Source organism: Dinoponera quadriceps, unplaced genomic scaffold (genome assembly GCF_001313825.1).
Source record: "Dinoponera quadriceps isolate SergipeBrazil2010 unplaced genomic scaffold, ASM131382v1 scaffold2600, whole genome shotgun sequence".
In the NCBI taxonomy this organism is placed as follows: domain Eukaryota; kingdom Metazoa; phylum Arthropoda; class Insecta; order Hymenoptera; family Formicidae; genus Dinoponera; species Dinoponera quadriceps.
The window spans coordinates 2,468,650-2,485,271 of NW_014556795.1; the positions used below are offsets into that span (position 1 = coordinate 2,468,650).

Here is a 16,622-nt window from a genome sequence, read left to right on the forward strand (position 1 = left end):
TTTACCGGATACGAAGTCTCGGGCGGGATAGTACCACTTTCATAATGATTTATCTCTCCGGCACGGTACATTAAACCGCCAACGCGTTGCTTGACAACCCGATTGTCTCAAAACGATCGTTTCGTTCGCGAACGAAAACACCGTGTGTGCCGTTAATCGGGAAAATTTCTTCTCTCACGAGTAAATTTAGATAAATCTCTGGGACGTCTCTTTTTTTCCTTCGCTACCACCTTCCTTCATATTCGGTGATACGCCGCCTTTTATTTCTCGCTTCGTTCTCTTGCATTGTTTGCTCGATCGATTGCAAAATCATCAAGCTTGTAGGGATAAGGGAAAAATAAGAGATAGCCTGTATAGCCTGGAATTATTTCGAGAAAAATTCATCGATCTGTAACGGCCACGCAAGAAACATCGTTTGTACTATTCTGTATCTGAATTATCATTTCTGGTGATAGGCATCTTACTTTAGGGCTAGCATAATTTCTGAATTTCACGTACATTTACGAACTGACCATCAAGACCAATTGTTTGTTAAGCTGCAGTAATTGTAAAATTACTGCGTTGATGATGGTCCAAAAATTATGGACCGAATCGTTCGTTAACTACACTGAAAAAAATTGCTATGTTCGAGTAAATATTTACTAAGGGGCTATTTATTGTAGCAATTTATTTACTTAATCCAAATAAAATAAATTACTACAACATTGCTCAGTAAATATTTACTTAAACATAGCGATGTTTTTTTCAGTGTAATTCTCACATTAAATGTTTTTCGCTGAAACACCAGCGATTTGACTCTTACGTGCTTAACAAGTCGATCCGCAGGATCTTCGCAGGCAGGAATAAGCAACGGATTTAAAAGTCACCGATCGCTTTAAGATCGTTGGAAACTTATTTTAGGATGCTTCGCTCTGCACGTATAATTCTCGGCTCTCCGCGCCGTCCGACGAAATCTGAGAACGATCTTTCCCGATTAGCGGGTTAAGCCGCGCGGAAAAGCGCGCCTCCGTCTAATCACACAGCGATTTACTCCCTTTTGTGCTGCAAAATTGCGTCGTGAAATCGCGAGATCATTATTAAATCAGATGCATCCCGGCGGATCGACGAAAGCGTGCGGCACGCAGCCTCGCTCTCGCTCAGGATCGGCTCAGCAGAAATTTATACGCATCCCGATATTACAAACTTGGTACTACCGCCGTCCTATTCATCGACGACTTTCCCTGATGCCGCGTTTATCTTTGATCAACTACAAGGAATAATCAAGCAGAACCATCTGCATTTTAATTCCGACGAAACGAAGAAGGCGCACTTAATACATTCTATCACGACAAAAAGAAAAAATTAGAAATATAAAAATATGAAAAAAATGTAAAAGAAATTGTGTTACCTTACCGTTTTTCGGCCTCTCAACGCATTATTCATCCGTTAATCTTTAACAATCAACCCTTTTCTAGATAAGCGTCTCGGAAAAAATCCTTCCGAATCTTTCGTATGACGTAATTAATTTCCTTATACGTAATTTATTATATCTACCATATTTGCATCGTCATTAGGGATAGTTGTACCTTCTCGACTCGTACGCAACATCGACCCTGCTCTCGCCCTGCGAGATGCTTTCGATTTCGCGTCTGCTGCCAATCGCCATCTCGCACGAAGAAATAATCGTGGCGCAACAATCCCGCGTGGTCATCTTCGATCATTTAACGCCGCCAACGCCAACGTCAATTAAAGATACACGAAGTGGATAACTACAGATACCGCTACTCTTATGCAACGGAACGTCCACAATCGCAGACATATAGGTACGAAATGGAGCACGCTCGTGCTCCGCGTTACGGAACGCGAGTTCCGAATTGAACCATTAGATCCGACCTCTTCGTCGTGTGAAACGTGGCCGACGTGGTCGAGTTTTATCCGGTATGAAGAAGTATAAGGAACTATCTCTTCGTTTGATTTGTGAGTTTAATTCAACAACGATAAGAACGACGATTACGAATTTATTTCAAGTTTATACCGAGAGAAATTATCGTTCTCTCTGATCTCAACTATATCCTTTTGGTGGTTTTATTTACAAAAATAGCGATATACATGTAAGGTTACTAGCATTGGCACTCTGTAGTAACACTGATTTAAAAAAATCGTTCTTCTATCTGTAATTCTTTCATTATGATAATTATATTAACTAAAATACCAAATACTTTTCTTTTAGTGTACTTTTCCCGAAAGTAGATGGAGAAAGTATTGTGGTAGAAATTACCACAAAATTTTGCAATGTCGGGCTAAACTGGAATTATGATGTGTGTTACAATCTTTACTAATGTATTTCATTGTATACTTCACTGTGGATCACAACACGCATAATACGGCCACATTGGAAAAATCGTTTGATACATTGTACTATGCTGGATCTGAATTATCATTTCTGTTGTCTTACTTTACATAATTTCTGAATTTCACGTTGGCATCGAGAATTTTACATTTATGAATTGACGTCAACACCATTTTTCGTTAAGCCGTAAGATTGCGCCGATGATGATCGAAAAATTATGGATCGAAACGTTCGTTAAACATTGTAACTACACTGAAGAAAAAATTGCTACGTTCGAGTATACATATTTACTAAGAAGTATTGTAGTAATTTATTTTGTTTGGATTAAGTAAATATTACTTGAATGTAGCACGCTGGAAGAAAAACAGTGCGTACATTCAGGTAATATTTACTTGGTCCGAATAAAATAAAGTACCCCTTAGTAAATATTTACTTAGGGGTCCAAGTAAATAGAAGATGCTTCTTTAAAGATGCCGGAGATGGTTCATTCAAAGCTCCGGAAATTATGCGACTTTTCGTAATAGCAGAACTTTCAGTTTCGGTAACAGTTGAATATTCATTAGGAGAACGCGAGCCTCCCACCTGGAAGATGTTTTCGGCTACGTGTCTCGTCATTTTTTGGCACGGCTTTCTTATCAAGGTCCACGAAATGTTGAAGATATAAACGGACTCTCGCGGTTCGAGAGAAAGAGAGGGGGAGAGAGAGACCGTCTCTTTGTGCGAACGCCGAAAAACACGCGCGAGGGCCGCGATAAAGCGGCCCGTTTTAAAATCTATTCATAAACGCGAGTCGCGTTAAAAGAGCGGCGCTCCATTCGTTAAGACCGCTCCGCCTCTTGCCGCATTAGTGGATCACATAAACTCGAAATTTAACTTCTTTAAAGCGATGCGCTCGACCGTTTTTTCTGGCGCGTCGCCAGGAGGGTGATTTAACGTCGGAGAGACGCTCCTGTTGCAGGAGACACTTCATCAATCTCCCACCGCGGATTTTTCCGACGATACTTCCGTCGACTGCTGCACATCGTCGATCGATCGATCGGCACGATACGCTTCATGGTACCGAGAAAACTTTCGGCTGAAGAATCACAGAAAAGTTAACGTCTGCTCACTCTACTTATGATGAATTTACGTTATCGTAAATCCGGATCGATAATTTAACGTTAATTAAAAGTTAATAAGTTAACTTTTAGCCTTTTGCTCTAAATCATAACGTAATTTCTGGCAGAAAGCGTCTCCAGACGTCGCAATTTTTAAGAATTAAGCGTTATTGCGACTTTCGTTAGCGCGGAAGACGTCTTTTGTCGGAAATTGTCTTACAATTGATTGCTTACAGCAAAAGGCTAAAAGCTTACCACACCTATTGTAGATACGGACTAAACTTTATTGATGATGCAAGCGATACTCTGATATTTTATATATGTGTATCGCGTGTCATTCTTCATTCAGAATTCGCGGACAGAAAAGAGGAAACTTTAACCATTATATTCGGGAATTTCAGGGAAGAAATTATTTTTATTACGAATTGTCGGAACACTACCTTGAATGGACGTGCCCTGAAAAACGATAATCGCAGAGCGAACGTAATGAACGTTGCGGTTTGTGACGTCAGAAGGTGTCCAAGAAATTCATTTTGAATATTCAACGCTACGAGAGAGAGAGAGAGAGAGAGAGAGAAAAAGAGAGAGATGCTTTCACCTTCGATAAAAGTATCGAGACGTCTCGAAGCCGAGGATGGTCTTGACGATAAAAAGAATCAAATGCGTGATACGAGGAAATCTTCTGATAAGAATATACGTTTAAAAGTTTTTCTCTCTGCATAATTGCCGAATTTCCACGTAAGTTAACTTACGAAGTCCTGGAAATGGCGTCCATAATTTTGAAGTAATCCCTGAAAATGAATCCCTTTGGATGCTTCACCTTTTTCTACTTGTGAACGAGTCATTTCGTAAAGAAAGCAAGCCGACAATTAATTTCGAAATAATCCCAGGCAATGTTCTGCGAAGATCTCTTGCTTTTTCCTGCCTACGAGCTTTCGAAGATCGATACCAAAGGTGGATATTACCAACTACAGTTGAGTAAACATAAATGAGAGAACAAGGAAAGATAAATAGGAGAAGACGAACCTAAAGTTGTTAAAACATGAGGGAAAAGGAAAGAGGAAATATGGTTTTGCGCCCTAAAAGAGACGAATGTCCGTAAAAAAGAAGAAAAAAGATTATTTGCTGATAGTCTTTCTCAAAGAATTTAAACGTTCCATTATGTATAGTTCATTATTTACTAATCAATATTAAAATATTATTTAATTCGTATCGATTGACACGGAATCGTGCAATTCCACAAACTTTTCGCATATAAGTAGAGTTTTGCAAATTTCCCAAAAAATTCTCATCATTCTTCTTCATAACAGCAATTTACTTATTACGAAAATTTGCAAAAAAAGTTTACTAAAACGCAAGTCATGTAATTATATAAGCTGTATTGTTGTCAACAAACTGTATAAGACTGCACAGAAAATAAAATTAATGTTTTGTGTTTTATAGAAAGACTTTCGACCTGTCAGCATTACAAATTGATGTGTGTATGTGAGAATACTTGTCATGTGCTTACTAACGAGAATTTCTAAATGTTAAAAATACTTCTCTTCTACCCAGAGTGAATAAACTTCTTTCGCTCAATCCAAGAAATCACGAAATTGTTCATTCTTAATGCGATATATAAAAATAATAACAAATAGATTAACCATGGAGACATCGGTATCAAAAAATCGAGAAGTACTTTACAACCAGCAAACGTTAACGATACGTTCCATCTGTCTGCACGAGAGGCTTTCTTCTTCCCAATTCCAAATATCACTTATCATTTTTAATGTAACACATAAGAGTAATAAACAGAAAATTTCAGATTGTTTAAGGTGTACAGTAAAAAAAATTCTGTGTTAAAAACGGTCCACTAAAATTTTGGTATCACTTTAATAAGGCGAGTATATTAAAAAGTAATATATTAACAAGGCAAATATACATTAAACATTATATCTATATATTTTTAAACACATTCCCCATTCCAGAAATGTGTTAAAGAGCCACAAAAATTTCAGTGAATCGTTTTATAACAGCAACATTAAAATTTTTCGCTCTATGGTATATAAAAATAATAAATATCTCAGTTTCTTGTCAGACGAAGAGAAACGGTATCAAAGGGTCGATCGACCAGCGCTCTCACCTGTTCGCAGCTTCCCTCGGCGGGTTTCTCACAAGCGCATATCCGACAACGCCGACGAACACCCGCACCAACTTCTGACCCTCCGAGTCGCGAGAGATCCTCCCGCGCGGAAATAAATATAGACTCGCGGAACGTGTGAGTACACGAAGGCAAGTGCGCGTTATCCTCTCTCTCTCTCTCTCTTTCGATCTGTGATTTCTCTTCGCGTCTCTCGTCGCTTCACGTCATCGCTTCGCGGAGATCCTGTTTCCTCTCACCTATTCTTCTTGCTCCTCGTTGCTCCTGAACGGCCGCGTTTCCGTGTGCCGGCCGCGGCGGAGGATGCGACTCGGGGGCCGTTGGTAAACTAAACTGAAGTTTCGGTTTGCGGAGGAACGACTCTAATCTTCGAATCCCCCACTATTTCCGCGCCACGATGCCCCGTCAGGAACGGATCGCGGCGTGGGGTCGTCGAGAGATCGCTGTGCTGCGAACTTGCGTGCGCAACGTTGAAAAAGCGGATTCGCGTTGTTTTACAATGCGCACGCCCCAATCGCAACTTCACCTTAAAGCTCACCTTGAACCATGTTATATCAGATAAAAAAATGGTCAATAATTGAACCTTTACACACACATATATCTCATACAGCACAAAGTTGTTCTAAAGAATATCCCAGAGAGAGAGAGAGGGATATATATATATATATATATAAATCGTGCGTATTAACCTTTCAAGAAAATATCCGCGCGAGAGCCCCGCTGCTAGTTCGCGTCGGGCGCGCAGCGACGACGCACGTCCTTGCCGTCGATCCCGATCGGTCGACGTCGTAGATCTTCGTCGGCTTCCCTGCGACGGCGCGCTTTAAAGAGACGAGGGATTTACGGCCGGCCAGCATTTGCCCGCAAGGCCTCGGAGGTAGGAGGTGTGCGACGTTTCGCGGCGCGGCGCCACTCCTCTCTTCCTGCGGACGCGCAACTACTCGTAATTGGCTGCCGGCTAACTCGCGGATTAGATCGCAATTTATCTTGGCCTCTTTGACCCAACGTGTGCTCCCCTCGATCGCGCGCGTGGGTCGCCGCGCGAGGGCCAGCACGCGGCATCCTCGTACGCGGCAGCTCGCTTCTTCGCGGCCACGTGCGGAGATCGGTAGATCGTGCGCCGTAACGAAATCGGGAAAATCAAATGCACGTTCGCTTCGAAGAAGAATATGGAGAAAAGAAATATGAACGAATTACGCGCTCGCCGAAGCGCGAAGATGCACGCCGTGTCTTGAATTAAACATCCCGCCGCGCTCATCCTCGCGTCTCGGTTTGTTGATACTGTAAGGCATAATACGAGATATCGCTCGTTAACAGCGATAGAATTTGAGGCTCGAACGAGCGAAGTAGGTGAAAGAGAGTCGGTGGAAACTTAATTAGATGGACCTCAGATTGGAGAAACTTGTTTCCACACATCGGCAGTCGGTGAGCTCGCACAAGCTCGAGGCCTCGATCTGCATATGTTTTCATCGCGCGTGTATTCTTTTCCAATTGTCTCTCTCTCTCTCTCTCTCTCTCTCTCACCTTCCTCCCCTTCTATTCTTTCTCTCTTTCTCTCCTCGAAACACAGACGCATCTTGTACGCGTTTCGCGTCGAAATACTTAAAAGGGACCTATCCGAAAAACGAATGTCTCACCGGACGTATCAAAAGAAAAGAAACAATCAGCCACCGTTTTCATCGAATGCTCGACATGATCGACGATTAAACGGGCAAGGAGAAGTTAATTTTGTCCGTCGACAATGCCGAAAGCTCGACGCGCCTCGTTGCATTCGCTTACGTTACCGTTAAGCAATATTTTGAGAGAGAGAGAGAGAGAGAGAGAGAGAGAGAGAGAGGAGAGCAATTGAGCGGTTCCTTTTCGATTGTTGTCAGGAACAAAAATCCGTTACAGTGTACATGGCCCACATTCGCGGATCGCGTTAACAACGACGAAAGCGAAAGCTCGACGCGCACTCTTGGTCAGTGTAGCACTTTCACAGCATTTCTGAAAAAAGTAAGATCGCGAATGCGACGAGATATCTTATCGAGATTAATTCGCTCTCTCTCTTTCTCTCTCTCTCTCTCTAATGCAAAAACATTCCTCGATGTATCGAACAATCAAGGTACGAGTGATTAATATAGCCGACGAAGTACTCCCACGATTCCCAAATTTTAAGGTTAAAGTTATTACACACCTGATGGAAATATCATGCCGAAAATTTTACTGAAATTCTCTCTCAATTCACCCAATTTCATTATTATTCCGTCAATGTACGCGGTTTTCAGTTAAATTCTGTAAATTTTAATAGTATATTTTAACTTTCCTTATATTCGAGTATTGGTATGAATTTAATGAACAGTGAGATGAAAGTTACTGAAAAATTATTGAAATATATAGTAATAAATGTTTCAAAACAAATCATAATTTGCATAATTTGCATTTCCATGTGAAATTCAATATAATGTGAAATATAATTAAAATAAAATTTTGAAAAATAAGAAAAAAATTTTCGAGATAAACATCATAAAATTTATTGAATTAAACAGAAAACTACGTATATTAATGAAATGGGATCAATTGAGAGAGTATTTCAGCAAAATATTTCCATCAGGGACTCCCTGGAAAAAATCATATATAAAATTTGCCCACGTGTGACTATGTATAATCATATATGCCCACAACGAAAAAATATTGTTGTTTACAAATTGTATGCAAATATAATCGAAGTATACGATCATACATGTAACCACATAAATGGGCAAAATTCATATATGATTTTAAATAATTATATATAATCATACATTTTTTCTCGGGCTTGAGCCTCCGATGAAAAAGTTTCCGTTATGAAATACTTGTGTTTACGACGACTCACCTTGTTCGTAATTCCTGCACATTTCGCAAAAATTACGCCGGGTGTTGTGGCTCAATTGAAACAAACGAAAAACGCGCTGCGTCAACAGAATTATCCTGCCGTCGGCAAAATTGTCGATCGTATCCGCCTTAAAGTAGGACACAGAGAAGCTAATTAGCATGGACTGAATGTAGAGAACTCGGACTGGGAAAGATCTACCATTTCTAATTCGCCGTAAAACGCGATTTTCCGACCAAATCGATTGCGCCGGGAGAATATGCAAAGAAATTTCAAGTTCAACGACTTCATCTCGTCGCCATCTGGAGTTAATTGTTAATCCGAGCGGCGTGAAAACGCGCACACGAAAGGAAGCCCCGGGGCCTTATTAATAATCTCATCGACGGCTCCTTCCGGCATGAATTATTCAAACATCGTCGAAACTTCCGCGGCTCGTTTGTCATCTATAAAGAGCCGCGCGCGAGACTCGGACTGACGGCGGATCGATTATTAACGGCGGCGATATCGAAATATGAGTTGAAAAACCGAACGATGCAAGCGGTGGGATCTGCCCACTTCTATTCAGCTGTTCGGTTCATGCGTGCGCGAGGAATTAAATAATTGCTCTTCGCAACATATATTATGCGGCGGTGAGTTATGCGGAGGAGCGAGACTCAAGACAAGGTAAATTGACTTAACTGCTGCCGAGAACCATAAACGCAATTGAGCGTGATGCAATTGGGCCGGTCGTGTGTTCCAAACAACTCGTAAATTTGCGTTTTTTCTCGCAGCAACGAGCAAAATCGATATACGACAACATATCAGGGTGGAATTACCACGGTAAAATACAAACCTTTCCGCACTTTGTCCAGGATTACAAGATTCTCCCGAAACCACGACTGAATTTTGAAATCGATCCGGTGCTGGCGAGTGTGAAGCACACCGAGGAAGAAATTTCGCGTATTTGTGACTGTAATCGCATAAGTGAAAAAAATTCTAATTAGAAGAACCATTCTTAAATAATAAGCGTTATGGTATCGGTGATAATAAACTCATACCCTATAAGCGATTTAGCGAAGTAAATCGGGTTAGCTGCGCGCGAAGAAGGACGAAACGGGGATTTCCAACCGGTACGGTTATAGTCCGCTGCTACTTTATTAAAAATGTAAAACGGTTGAGGCGATCCAGGTACAAAGATCATTACAGTTCGCGTTTCTAGAGCGAGAAGCAGAAACGCCCTCCACGGGAACCGACAGCCTCGATACCGGAAACGCACGAGAGAGCCCCTCTCCCTACGCGTCGTGATATCTGCAGTAAGAGCTGTCCTCGATGAGTTCCTCGGGAATCCACTCCTCCGCCGGAAACTGGTGCGAGAGAGTGGCCGCGTGATTCTCCACTTCCTTGAGGACGCGCAACAAATTCCCGCCCACCAGCTTCTTTATGTCCGTCGCGGACCATCTCCGATCTCTGGTCAGCTCGGCCAACAGCAAGGGGTAGCCGGATACGTCTGGCAATTCCGTCGGCGGCCTGGACAAGTATTGCTTCTGTTTTCCCACTACGTCTCTACGAGCTCGTTAGACTCGTTCTTTTTTTCGCTCTTGTTATGTTTGTGTAATTGAATAAAATAGCGGGCCGACCGAATAATATTTTACGTACGTATGGCGATCCTTGAAATATTAGTATTATTCTTTCGTACGATTCTATAGAAGGCTTCATTAATGCGATAATTTCTCATTCTCTAAGCACAGTGCCGAAAATTCGAGTCAATCGAATTTTCAACAGCGCGCGTAATTCGAACAAATGTTCAATAGTAGTATTATTGAAATTGATACGTCATATCTTAGTAACTCGAGTTATTAATTTCAACGAAGCGTTGCTATCGAAGATTTGCTCCAATTACGCGGGCCGTTAGAAATTCGATTGATTCACTGACACTTCCGCGGGAAAGTTTCCGAGAGGAAAACATTCCGTGTTATTGAGCGAGAATGATAAAAATGTGCAGTAATAGTAAGTTGAAGTGGTTCTCTTTAACTACCTCAGTATCCCATCGTAACCCGCGCCGAGACCCACGTGATTCACGCCAGCTGTTCGTCTGATATGATTGATGTGAGCTGTAAAAACGTATGTGTGTGTCTCAATCGTCCCTTATCTCTAACGCACAAGTTTCTTTCTTTTTTTTTTTATGTTTGCTAATTCGACACTACGCCACTTACGCACCTATAATGTCGTACATGGAGGCCTTATCGCTGCAGCTCAAATGGGCGCTGTCGAAACTAACCATAACCAGACCACCGTTGAGGGACTGAAGCGGACAGAAACGAAGGCCGCGTGATTAATCCACGAGCGAACACTGTCACCGTGGGATCGACATTGTCGAATATTCGCATTCGACTAGAAGTCAGCTATTTTTTCGCCATCCTCATCTCACGTAACGATGTGCGAATTTTTTTCAAAGCGTTATACACCTCATAGAAACGACATCGAGATGAGAAATCGAGACGTTTAAATGATGACAGCAGGAAATCAAGTTTTAAACGAATTTTGACTTTTCAGCGCGACCAGAAATATACAACTTCAAAAATTATATTGAATTATTCTTTCTTTTCCCACAGCATTGTCTTATCGTGAGCACTTCTGTTTTCGCGAGAAAGGGATAAAAATATCGGTCTTCGGGGATGCTAAATACTCGAAAGAAGAATTCATTCTTTAGAATGATCAGAACACAACTGGGAAAATTGACGGTCGCTTTTGGCGTGACGCGTTTAAAGTTGAAAAGTCTAATTTTGATTTATTTATCTTTCATTTGTCTGCCGCACTGCGGTGACCTCCGAGAGAAATAGACACGTTTAGCGACGAACGCGTGCGCGCTTATTCCTGGCATTCCTCTGTCTTACCAAATTCCGCAGTACATCGTCCGGGACGTTGCTCGACGAATTACAGAGCGCCTTGGCCGCGCTGTGCGAAAATATGACCGGTGCTTTCGTCACCGCGAGAGCGTCCCGCATCGTCCTTATCGAAACGTGGGAGAGATCGACGAGCATGCCCAGGCGATTCAATTCCCGGACGACCGCCTTGCCAAATTCCGAAAGGCCGTCACTGTGGAACTCAGACGCCGCGTCCGAGTTCGGATCGTCGACCGAGCACGAGTCCGCCCTGAAAATCGAAATCTTTCAATGCTCGATCTCGCCAAATTGAAGGTACACCGGTAACCCGGTGAAAAGCCTGAGTAAAAATCTGGCCGGAATTTAGTTTAACCCGGGAATAGCCACCTGGGGTCATTTCATACCCCAGCGGTCAGAAAATGAAGCTCACGTTGCAGTGGATTTTTTTTTTTACTGATCGGGAACCAATGTGTATCTCACATTTGGACATTTAGAGACCTAATCTAAAGAATAGGCTGTGACTCGTCTTATTCATAATATAAGCCTGTAAAAGCACAATGAGATACAAAACTTATCTTAAATTATACATTTTATTTAATGTTAAAGATAAAAAAATATCCATATTCTTAAAAATTTATAATTATTTGGTTTAAAAATATTTGTTATGTTATATATTTATAGAATACAATGAAGAAATATAAAAATAAATAATTTTTTACAATCTTGAATCAATACTAGTAACTTTCTATGATCGCGATTTACCCGCCTTACTTTACATTCTTATAAAATGAATGTTATATAATCTTTTTTAATAATTATTCTTTAAATATCTTATTCCATCGAAAAGAGGCAATAAAACAGCATATTTTTTATTGATATCTTCATTTGTTAGAAATACTGTCATAATAAGACACTCGATGCGCTTATTCTTAAATATTTTTGAGTTTTCCCTCATTTTTTTCAATAAATAACGAGTAAATCTATATTTAAAACGTCTCTAAATAATAATAGAGCAATCGATAATATGCTGTATTTTGTTAATAATAGCGGTTTTTAATTGGGATCTAAATGATCTTGGTCGTTCGAAGCGTAGTTCGAAGCGGAAAGTTCCACTTTTCCAGTCGTTCGTATCTCGAAAACTATGCCTCGACATTTCCGTCGAGAAGAGAAGTTAGCTTGAAATTCAAAGAAAACTCCGAGAACGTCTATCGGCCAAATTAAGTCGCAAGAATTGGAACACCGGGCGTTAATTTTCGGGGCTACTCACCACGGAGTGTTACACTTGTGGGTCAGGGTCATGTAGCGCGCGCCCAGCCGGTGGAAGCTCCTGAGCACCGCCATGGAAGTACCGATGCTGTGGCCTCCCTCGATGCCCACCAGACTGGCGATCACTCCGTCACGGTGAGCGTTCTCCAACTCGCCGCTCGTCGTCACCAGTCTGATACGTTTGGGGTAGCGCGCGGTCAGTCTGCGCACGATGTCGATCTGCTCGAGGGTGAGCTGAACGGCGTCGAGGAACTGGGCCTCGCACGGCACGTAGGCCGACCAGAATTGCGCGCCGACGATGCCCTGCTGCAGACGAATCAGGTCGGTCTGCCACTGCGGGCCCCAGCTGGCATTGCGCGACAGATCCTCGTCGAAGGGGAAGTTACCCAGCTTCGTGGTACCGCGGTGCTGGCGAAGGTTCCAGGCGAAGTCGTTGTGTCTGTTTGGTGTGATTCGGATTTTGAGAGAGACGCTCGATCGACGAGACCGTCGGCGAGAAAGAGAGAGAGTTCACTTCTCCGTTTATTTCTACAATCTATCGCTTCGAGCTATCGTGCACCGAGTGTGTTACCCACCCGTCGATCAGAGGGACCTCCGAGAGCATTCTGCGGACCACTTGCAGCCTGGCCTCCAATAGATGGGAGCTTCGAAGTTCCAGGGCGAGGGGCAGACCCACTCCGGCCACCAAGGCACATCCGAGGAAGAAAAATCCGGCCATCACCACCCATCTCCTCACCACGCTTCGTCCTACAATATTATCCGCCGTTGATAATTGATTCTCAAGTAGAGAATAATCGTAGAAATTCTCGACCAATAACTTTTGTTCGATCTTTATGTTATGGACTGGTCACCCTTTTTAATACAATGTAAGAAGATTAGAAGATGGATCAGGGAGATTACTTTCTAACGTTTAACGAAAAAAACTACATATGTACTACACAGTCAGTGTTACAACGCTTTTGTATTAATAGATTGTCCAATCACCATCGTTGAATTATTATCCGACATCTTTTACTTCCCACCGATTTTACAGCATATTCTCGAGATAAAGATCACTATATTGAAAGAATCTGTTTCATCGTGTATATTTTTTTCCACGTAATTTTATCTTCATTAATGTCCAAACATTTACAATAGTGTCTAATGACTGTGATGGTCAGACTTAGTGTCTCGACGTTACTTCCTTCTTTCCATTGAGAGTAAGGATGACTCTGATGTTTTGGGTTGTTGTCCTCTTGAAGAATCCAATCCCGACCTTTGCTTTAAAACCATCTTTTTCGGCAGACGGTATTAATGCCTTTCTGGTAAATTTTGACCGTCTTCTCGGCATTCAAATTCTTTGTAAAATAGACCGAATTGGATCACAGGGAGAATCGGATTAATATAAGCTTTGAGCCAGTTGTCGTTAATTTTTCGTTTCAAACGAGCTGAATTATCATGCCATTTACCTCCATACGCTTTCTCCGCGATCATTTCAAACCAAAAAAATCGACGACCACTATCTCGAAGCTTATATTGATCCTATTTCGCCATGTGATCTGATTTGTCTCGGTCTACTCCACACTTCGGTGCTCATCATATAAATACGTCGTTCTTTAGCAAAGGTCGGATAATAACTGGGATCCTTCAAAAGTTTTCAATACAATGGTTTTCGAACAGAAATTCCCCCGTTCACGCTCTTATCGGATAGGCTGTGCGTAGCTTTTGATTTATGCAAGCTTTTGTGGAACCATGTGCATCGACGACTGGCTGTATTTATTGTAATACTGAAGTTTATGTCAAGTATCTGTACAACTTACTCCCATGGAAAAATATATATCTAAAAATATATTATAAAATATATTTAAACATACACGTGAAAATATATACTAATATATTTCAAATATATGTTTACATATATTAAGTCATTTTTTGCCGCTTTGTATATATACAAATTATAAATAAAGAACATAAATTTGTAAGGTAAAATATATGTATGATATATATTTGAAATATACATTAGTATATATTTTCACGTATGTGTTTAAATCAATTTTATAATATATTTTTAGATATATACTTTTCCATGGGGGGGGGGGGGGGAGGGTATTTCGATTTTAATAGCAAAGACAGATAAACAATTAGTACTTATAGAAAGACGTGGAGGAAAACACGTCATTAGAAAGTTCGAGTTTTTCAAACGTTTTTCCGCTGTTCCGGCGCTTCCGTGTCATTGCCCAAGATTTGTCGTGTTCTTTCATAATTACTCGCCTAAAAACTGACCAATCCTCGATATTTACCGACGAGGCCGACAACAAACAATATGCCACGAGCGGCTCGTTGCGACTACCACCGCGCGGCGGGACAACCGCGGCGGCGGAATCCTCTCGGATCGGGAAGACCAGTCGAGCGTGGATCGTGTCTATTCGCACGTGAAATCGTCGTGACCGAAACTTCGATCCGCCGGATCGCTGCGGCCGGATCGATGCAATCGGGTAGGATCGCCGAGCCGTGAATAGAAATCATAGCAACAATCGCGAAACGTCGCGTCGTCTCGCCACGCTCGTTTCGTTTCTCATCGCGCCGGCTTTTCTTCGCTCGCGGAGCGGGACTCTTTACATAAGCGGGCTCGTTGACGTGCGAAATTGGAGAAAAGAAGGAAAAGTCGAAACTGCCGTTCGGTCATCGGGAACGGCGCGGATCCCGGGGAAGAGCGAGAGAGACCGGGGTATGATGACAGGGTAATCGAGAAAGCGCGCGAAGCGATCAAGCGCGGCACGGGAGGGAATTAAATCTGTATTAGTCTGAGTCAACACGTCGGGTTCATCATTACCCATGCTAATTGCAGTAATTATAATCATTATCATCATCATCACACGCGCGAACATGCTATATTTGAGCATGTGCGTGTCTAATGGCAGGAATAATGATAAAAGTGAATACCAGAGAAGAGCTAATGCAACTTTCATGCACATCTATTTGTTATTCATTAATATTATATTTATGAACTTGTCATCAATTATGTAATAATTATTTAAATGTTATTCTCTCTCTACCTCCTCTTTTTCTTTGTATCATTAAATTATTTTATTATAATCAAAAATTGTGTGTGTGTGTGTGTGTGTGTGTGTGTGTATCTATCATGCTGATTTCATTTGATTACTTTTCGATACAAAATATACCACGATTAAAATCAGAAGTTTGCTCGACGTTTGATTTCTACCCTGAGATTAACAGATCGACATTAGTATCATTAGTAGGGCGTGAAGTTTCACTTACTAATAAATGGCTCGGGATATTCTAACTTCATCGTTTACAACAATTGTGATTGTACACTCACTGCTCTCTCTCGGCGATTCTTTAGCCTTGTCGAGGGAAGTCGAGACACCAGTGTCCTTGATGTGAAGCGCATCGCCGTTAGGCAATTTTCTCAGTTCCGTCGACGAGAGTTGCAGACAGGTCTGCAAAATTTTCGCCGATTTACAAAACTATCGGAGCGGCAGAGGATCGCCTCCGTAAATCGAATCCTAAGATCCCAGGGATTACATAACCGTCTATCCGCGCTGTACGAGTGCTAGTATTAATAGCTCGTAATTTATGAAAAAAACACACAAATGAGGAAGAACGTGTTTGCCTTGAAAACAAAAGAACTGACCGGAGAAGAGATCGTTCGATGCGATTGTTTCTGAATTTCCGCGATACTCGAAAACGTTTCGAGCCGAGTCAATGGGTAATCCCGACAAAAGTACAACTTGTTTGAATTTTGTTTCTCTGTAACATCGCATTTAATATATAATTATGGCGAAGTGATTTATTGAAATATTTAGCTACGAGAGATTAACTTTCGGTTCCTTTTTAGCTGAATTGCTGAACTGGTGCAATAAGTTGAAGTGAGAAAACATACTTGTCTCGCTTCAACTTATTGCACTAGTTCAGCGGTGCAGCTAAAAAGAACAGACTATTTATCTACACCATCAGAGCCTTTCCCCCATTATTGTTTGGATTTGCAACCGATTCTTCTCCTCTTACATACATACATACATACATACATACATACACATATATATATATATATATATATATATATATATATATATAT

The 16,622-nt window shown here is 41.5% G+C and overlaps 2 protein-coding genes across 5 annotated transcripts in view; both read right to left on the reverse strand.

Moving 5' to 3' along the window:
• LOC106748263 (endothelin-converting enzyme 1-like) overlaps positions 1 to 5,902 on the reverse strand; it is a 30,935-nt gene extending 25,033 nt beyond the window's left edge. Inside the window, exon 1 of one of the 2 annotated variants that reach the window (XM_014626616.1) lies at positions 5,549 to 5,902. The gene's annotated coding sequence lies outside the window, so the exon portion shown is untranslated. The remainder of the gene's footprint in view (positions 1 to 5,548) is intronic. The other variant, XM_014626617.1, reaches the window with a different exon arrangement.
• Positions 5,903 to 9,516: 3,614 nt separating this feature from the next.
• The window catches only part of LOC106748278 (dipeptidase 1-like), a 9,095-nt gene continuing 1,989 nt past the window's right edge, over positions 9,517 to 16,622 (reverse strand). For 2 of the 3 annotated variants that reach the window (XM_014626656.1, XM_014626655.1), the window contains exons 2-8: positions 15,864 to 15,984; positions 13,120 to 13,291; positions 12,546 to 12,983; positions 11,291 to 11,549; positions 10,614 to 10,698; positions 10,432 to 10,507; positions 9,517 to 9,923 (exon numbers count right to left, since the gene is read on the reverse strand). In XM_014626656.1, coding sequence (XP_014482142.1) covers positions 9,689 to 9,923; positions 10,432 to 10,507; positions 10,614 to 10,698; positions 11,291 to 11,549; positions 12,546 to 12,983; positions 13,120 to 13,291; positions 15,864 to 15,984 — 1,386 coding nt within the window. In that variant the 3' untranslated portion in view covers positions 9,517 to 9,688. The remainder of the gene's footprint in view (positions 9,924 to 10,431; positions 10,508 to 10,613; positions 10,699 to 11,290; positions 11,550 to 12,545; positions 12,984 to 13,119; positions 13,292 to 15,863; positions 15,985 to 16,622) is intronic. The other variant, XM_014626657.1, reaches the window with a different exon arrangement.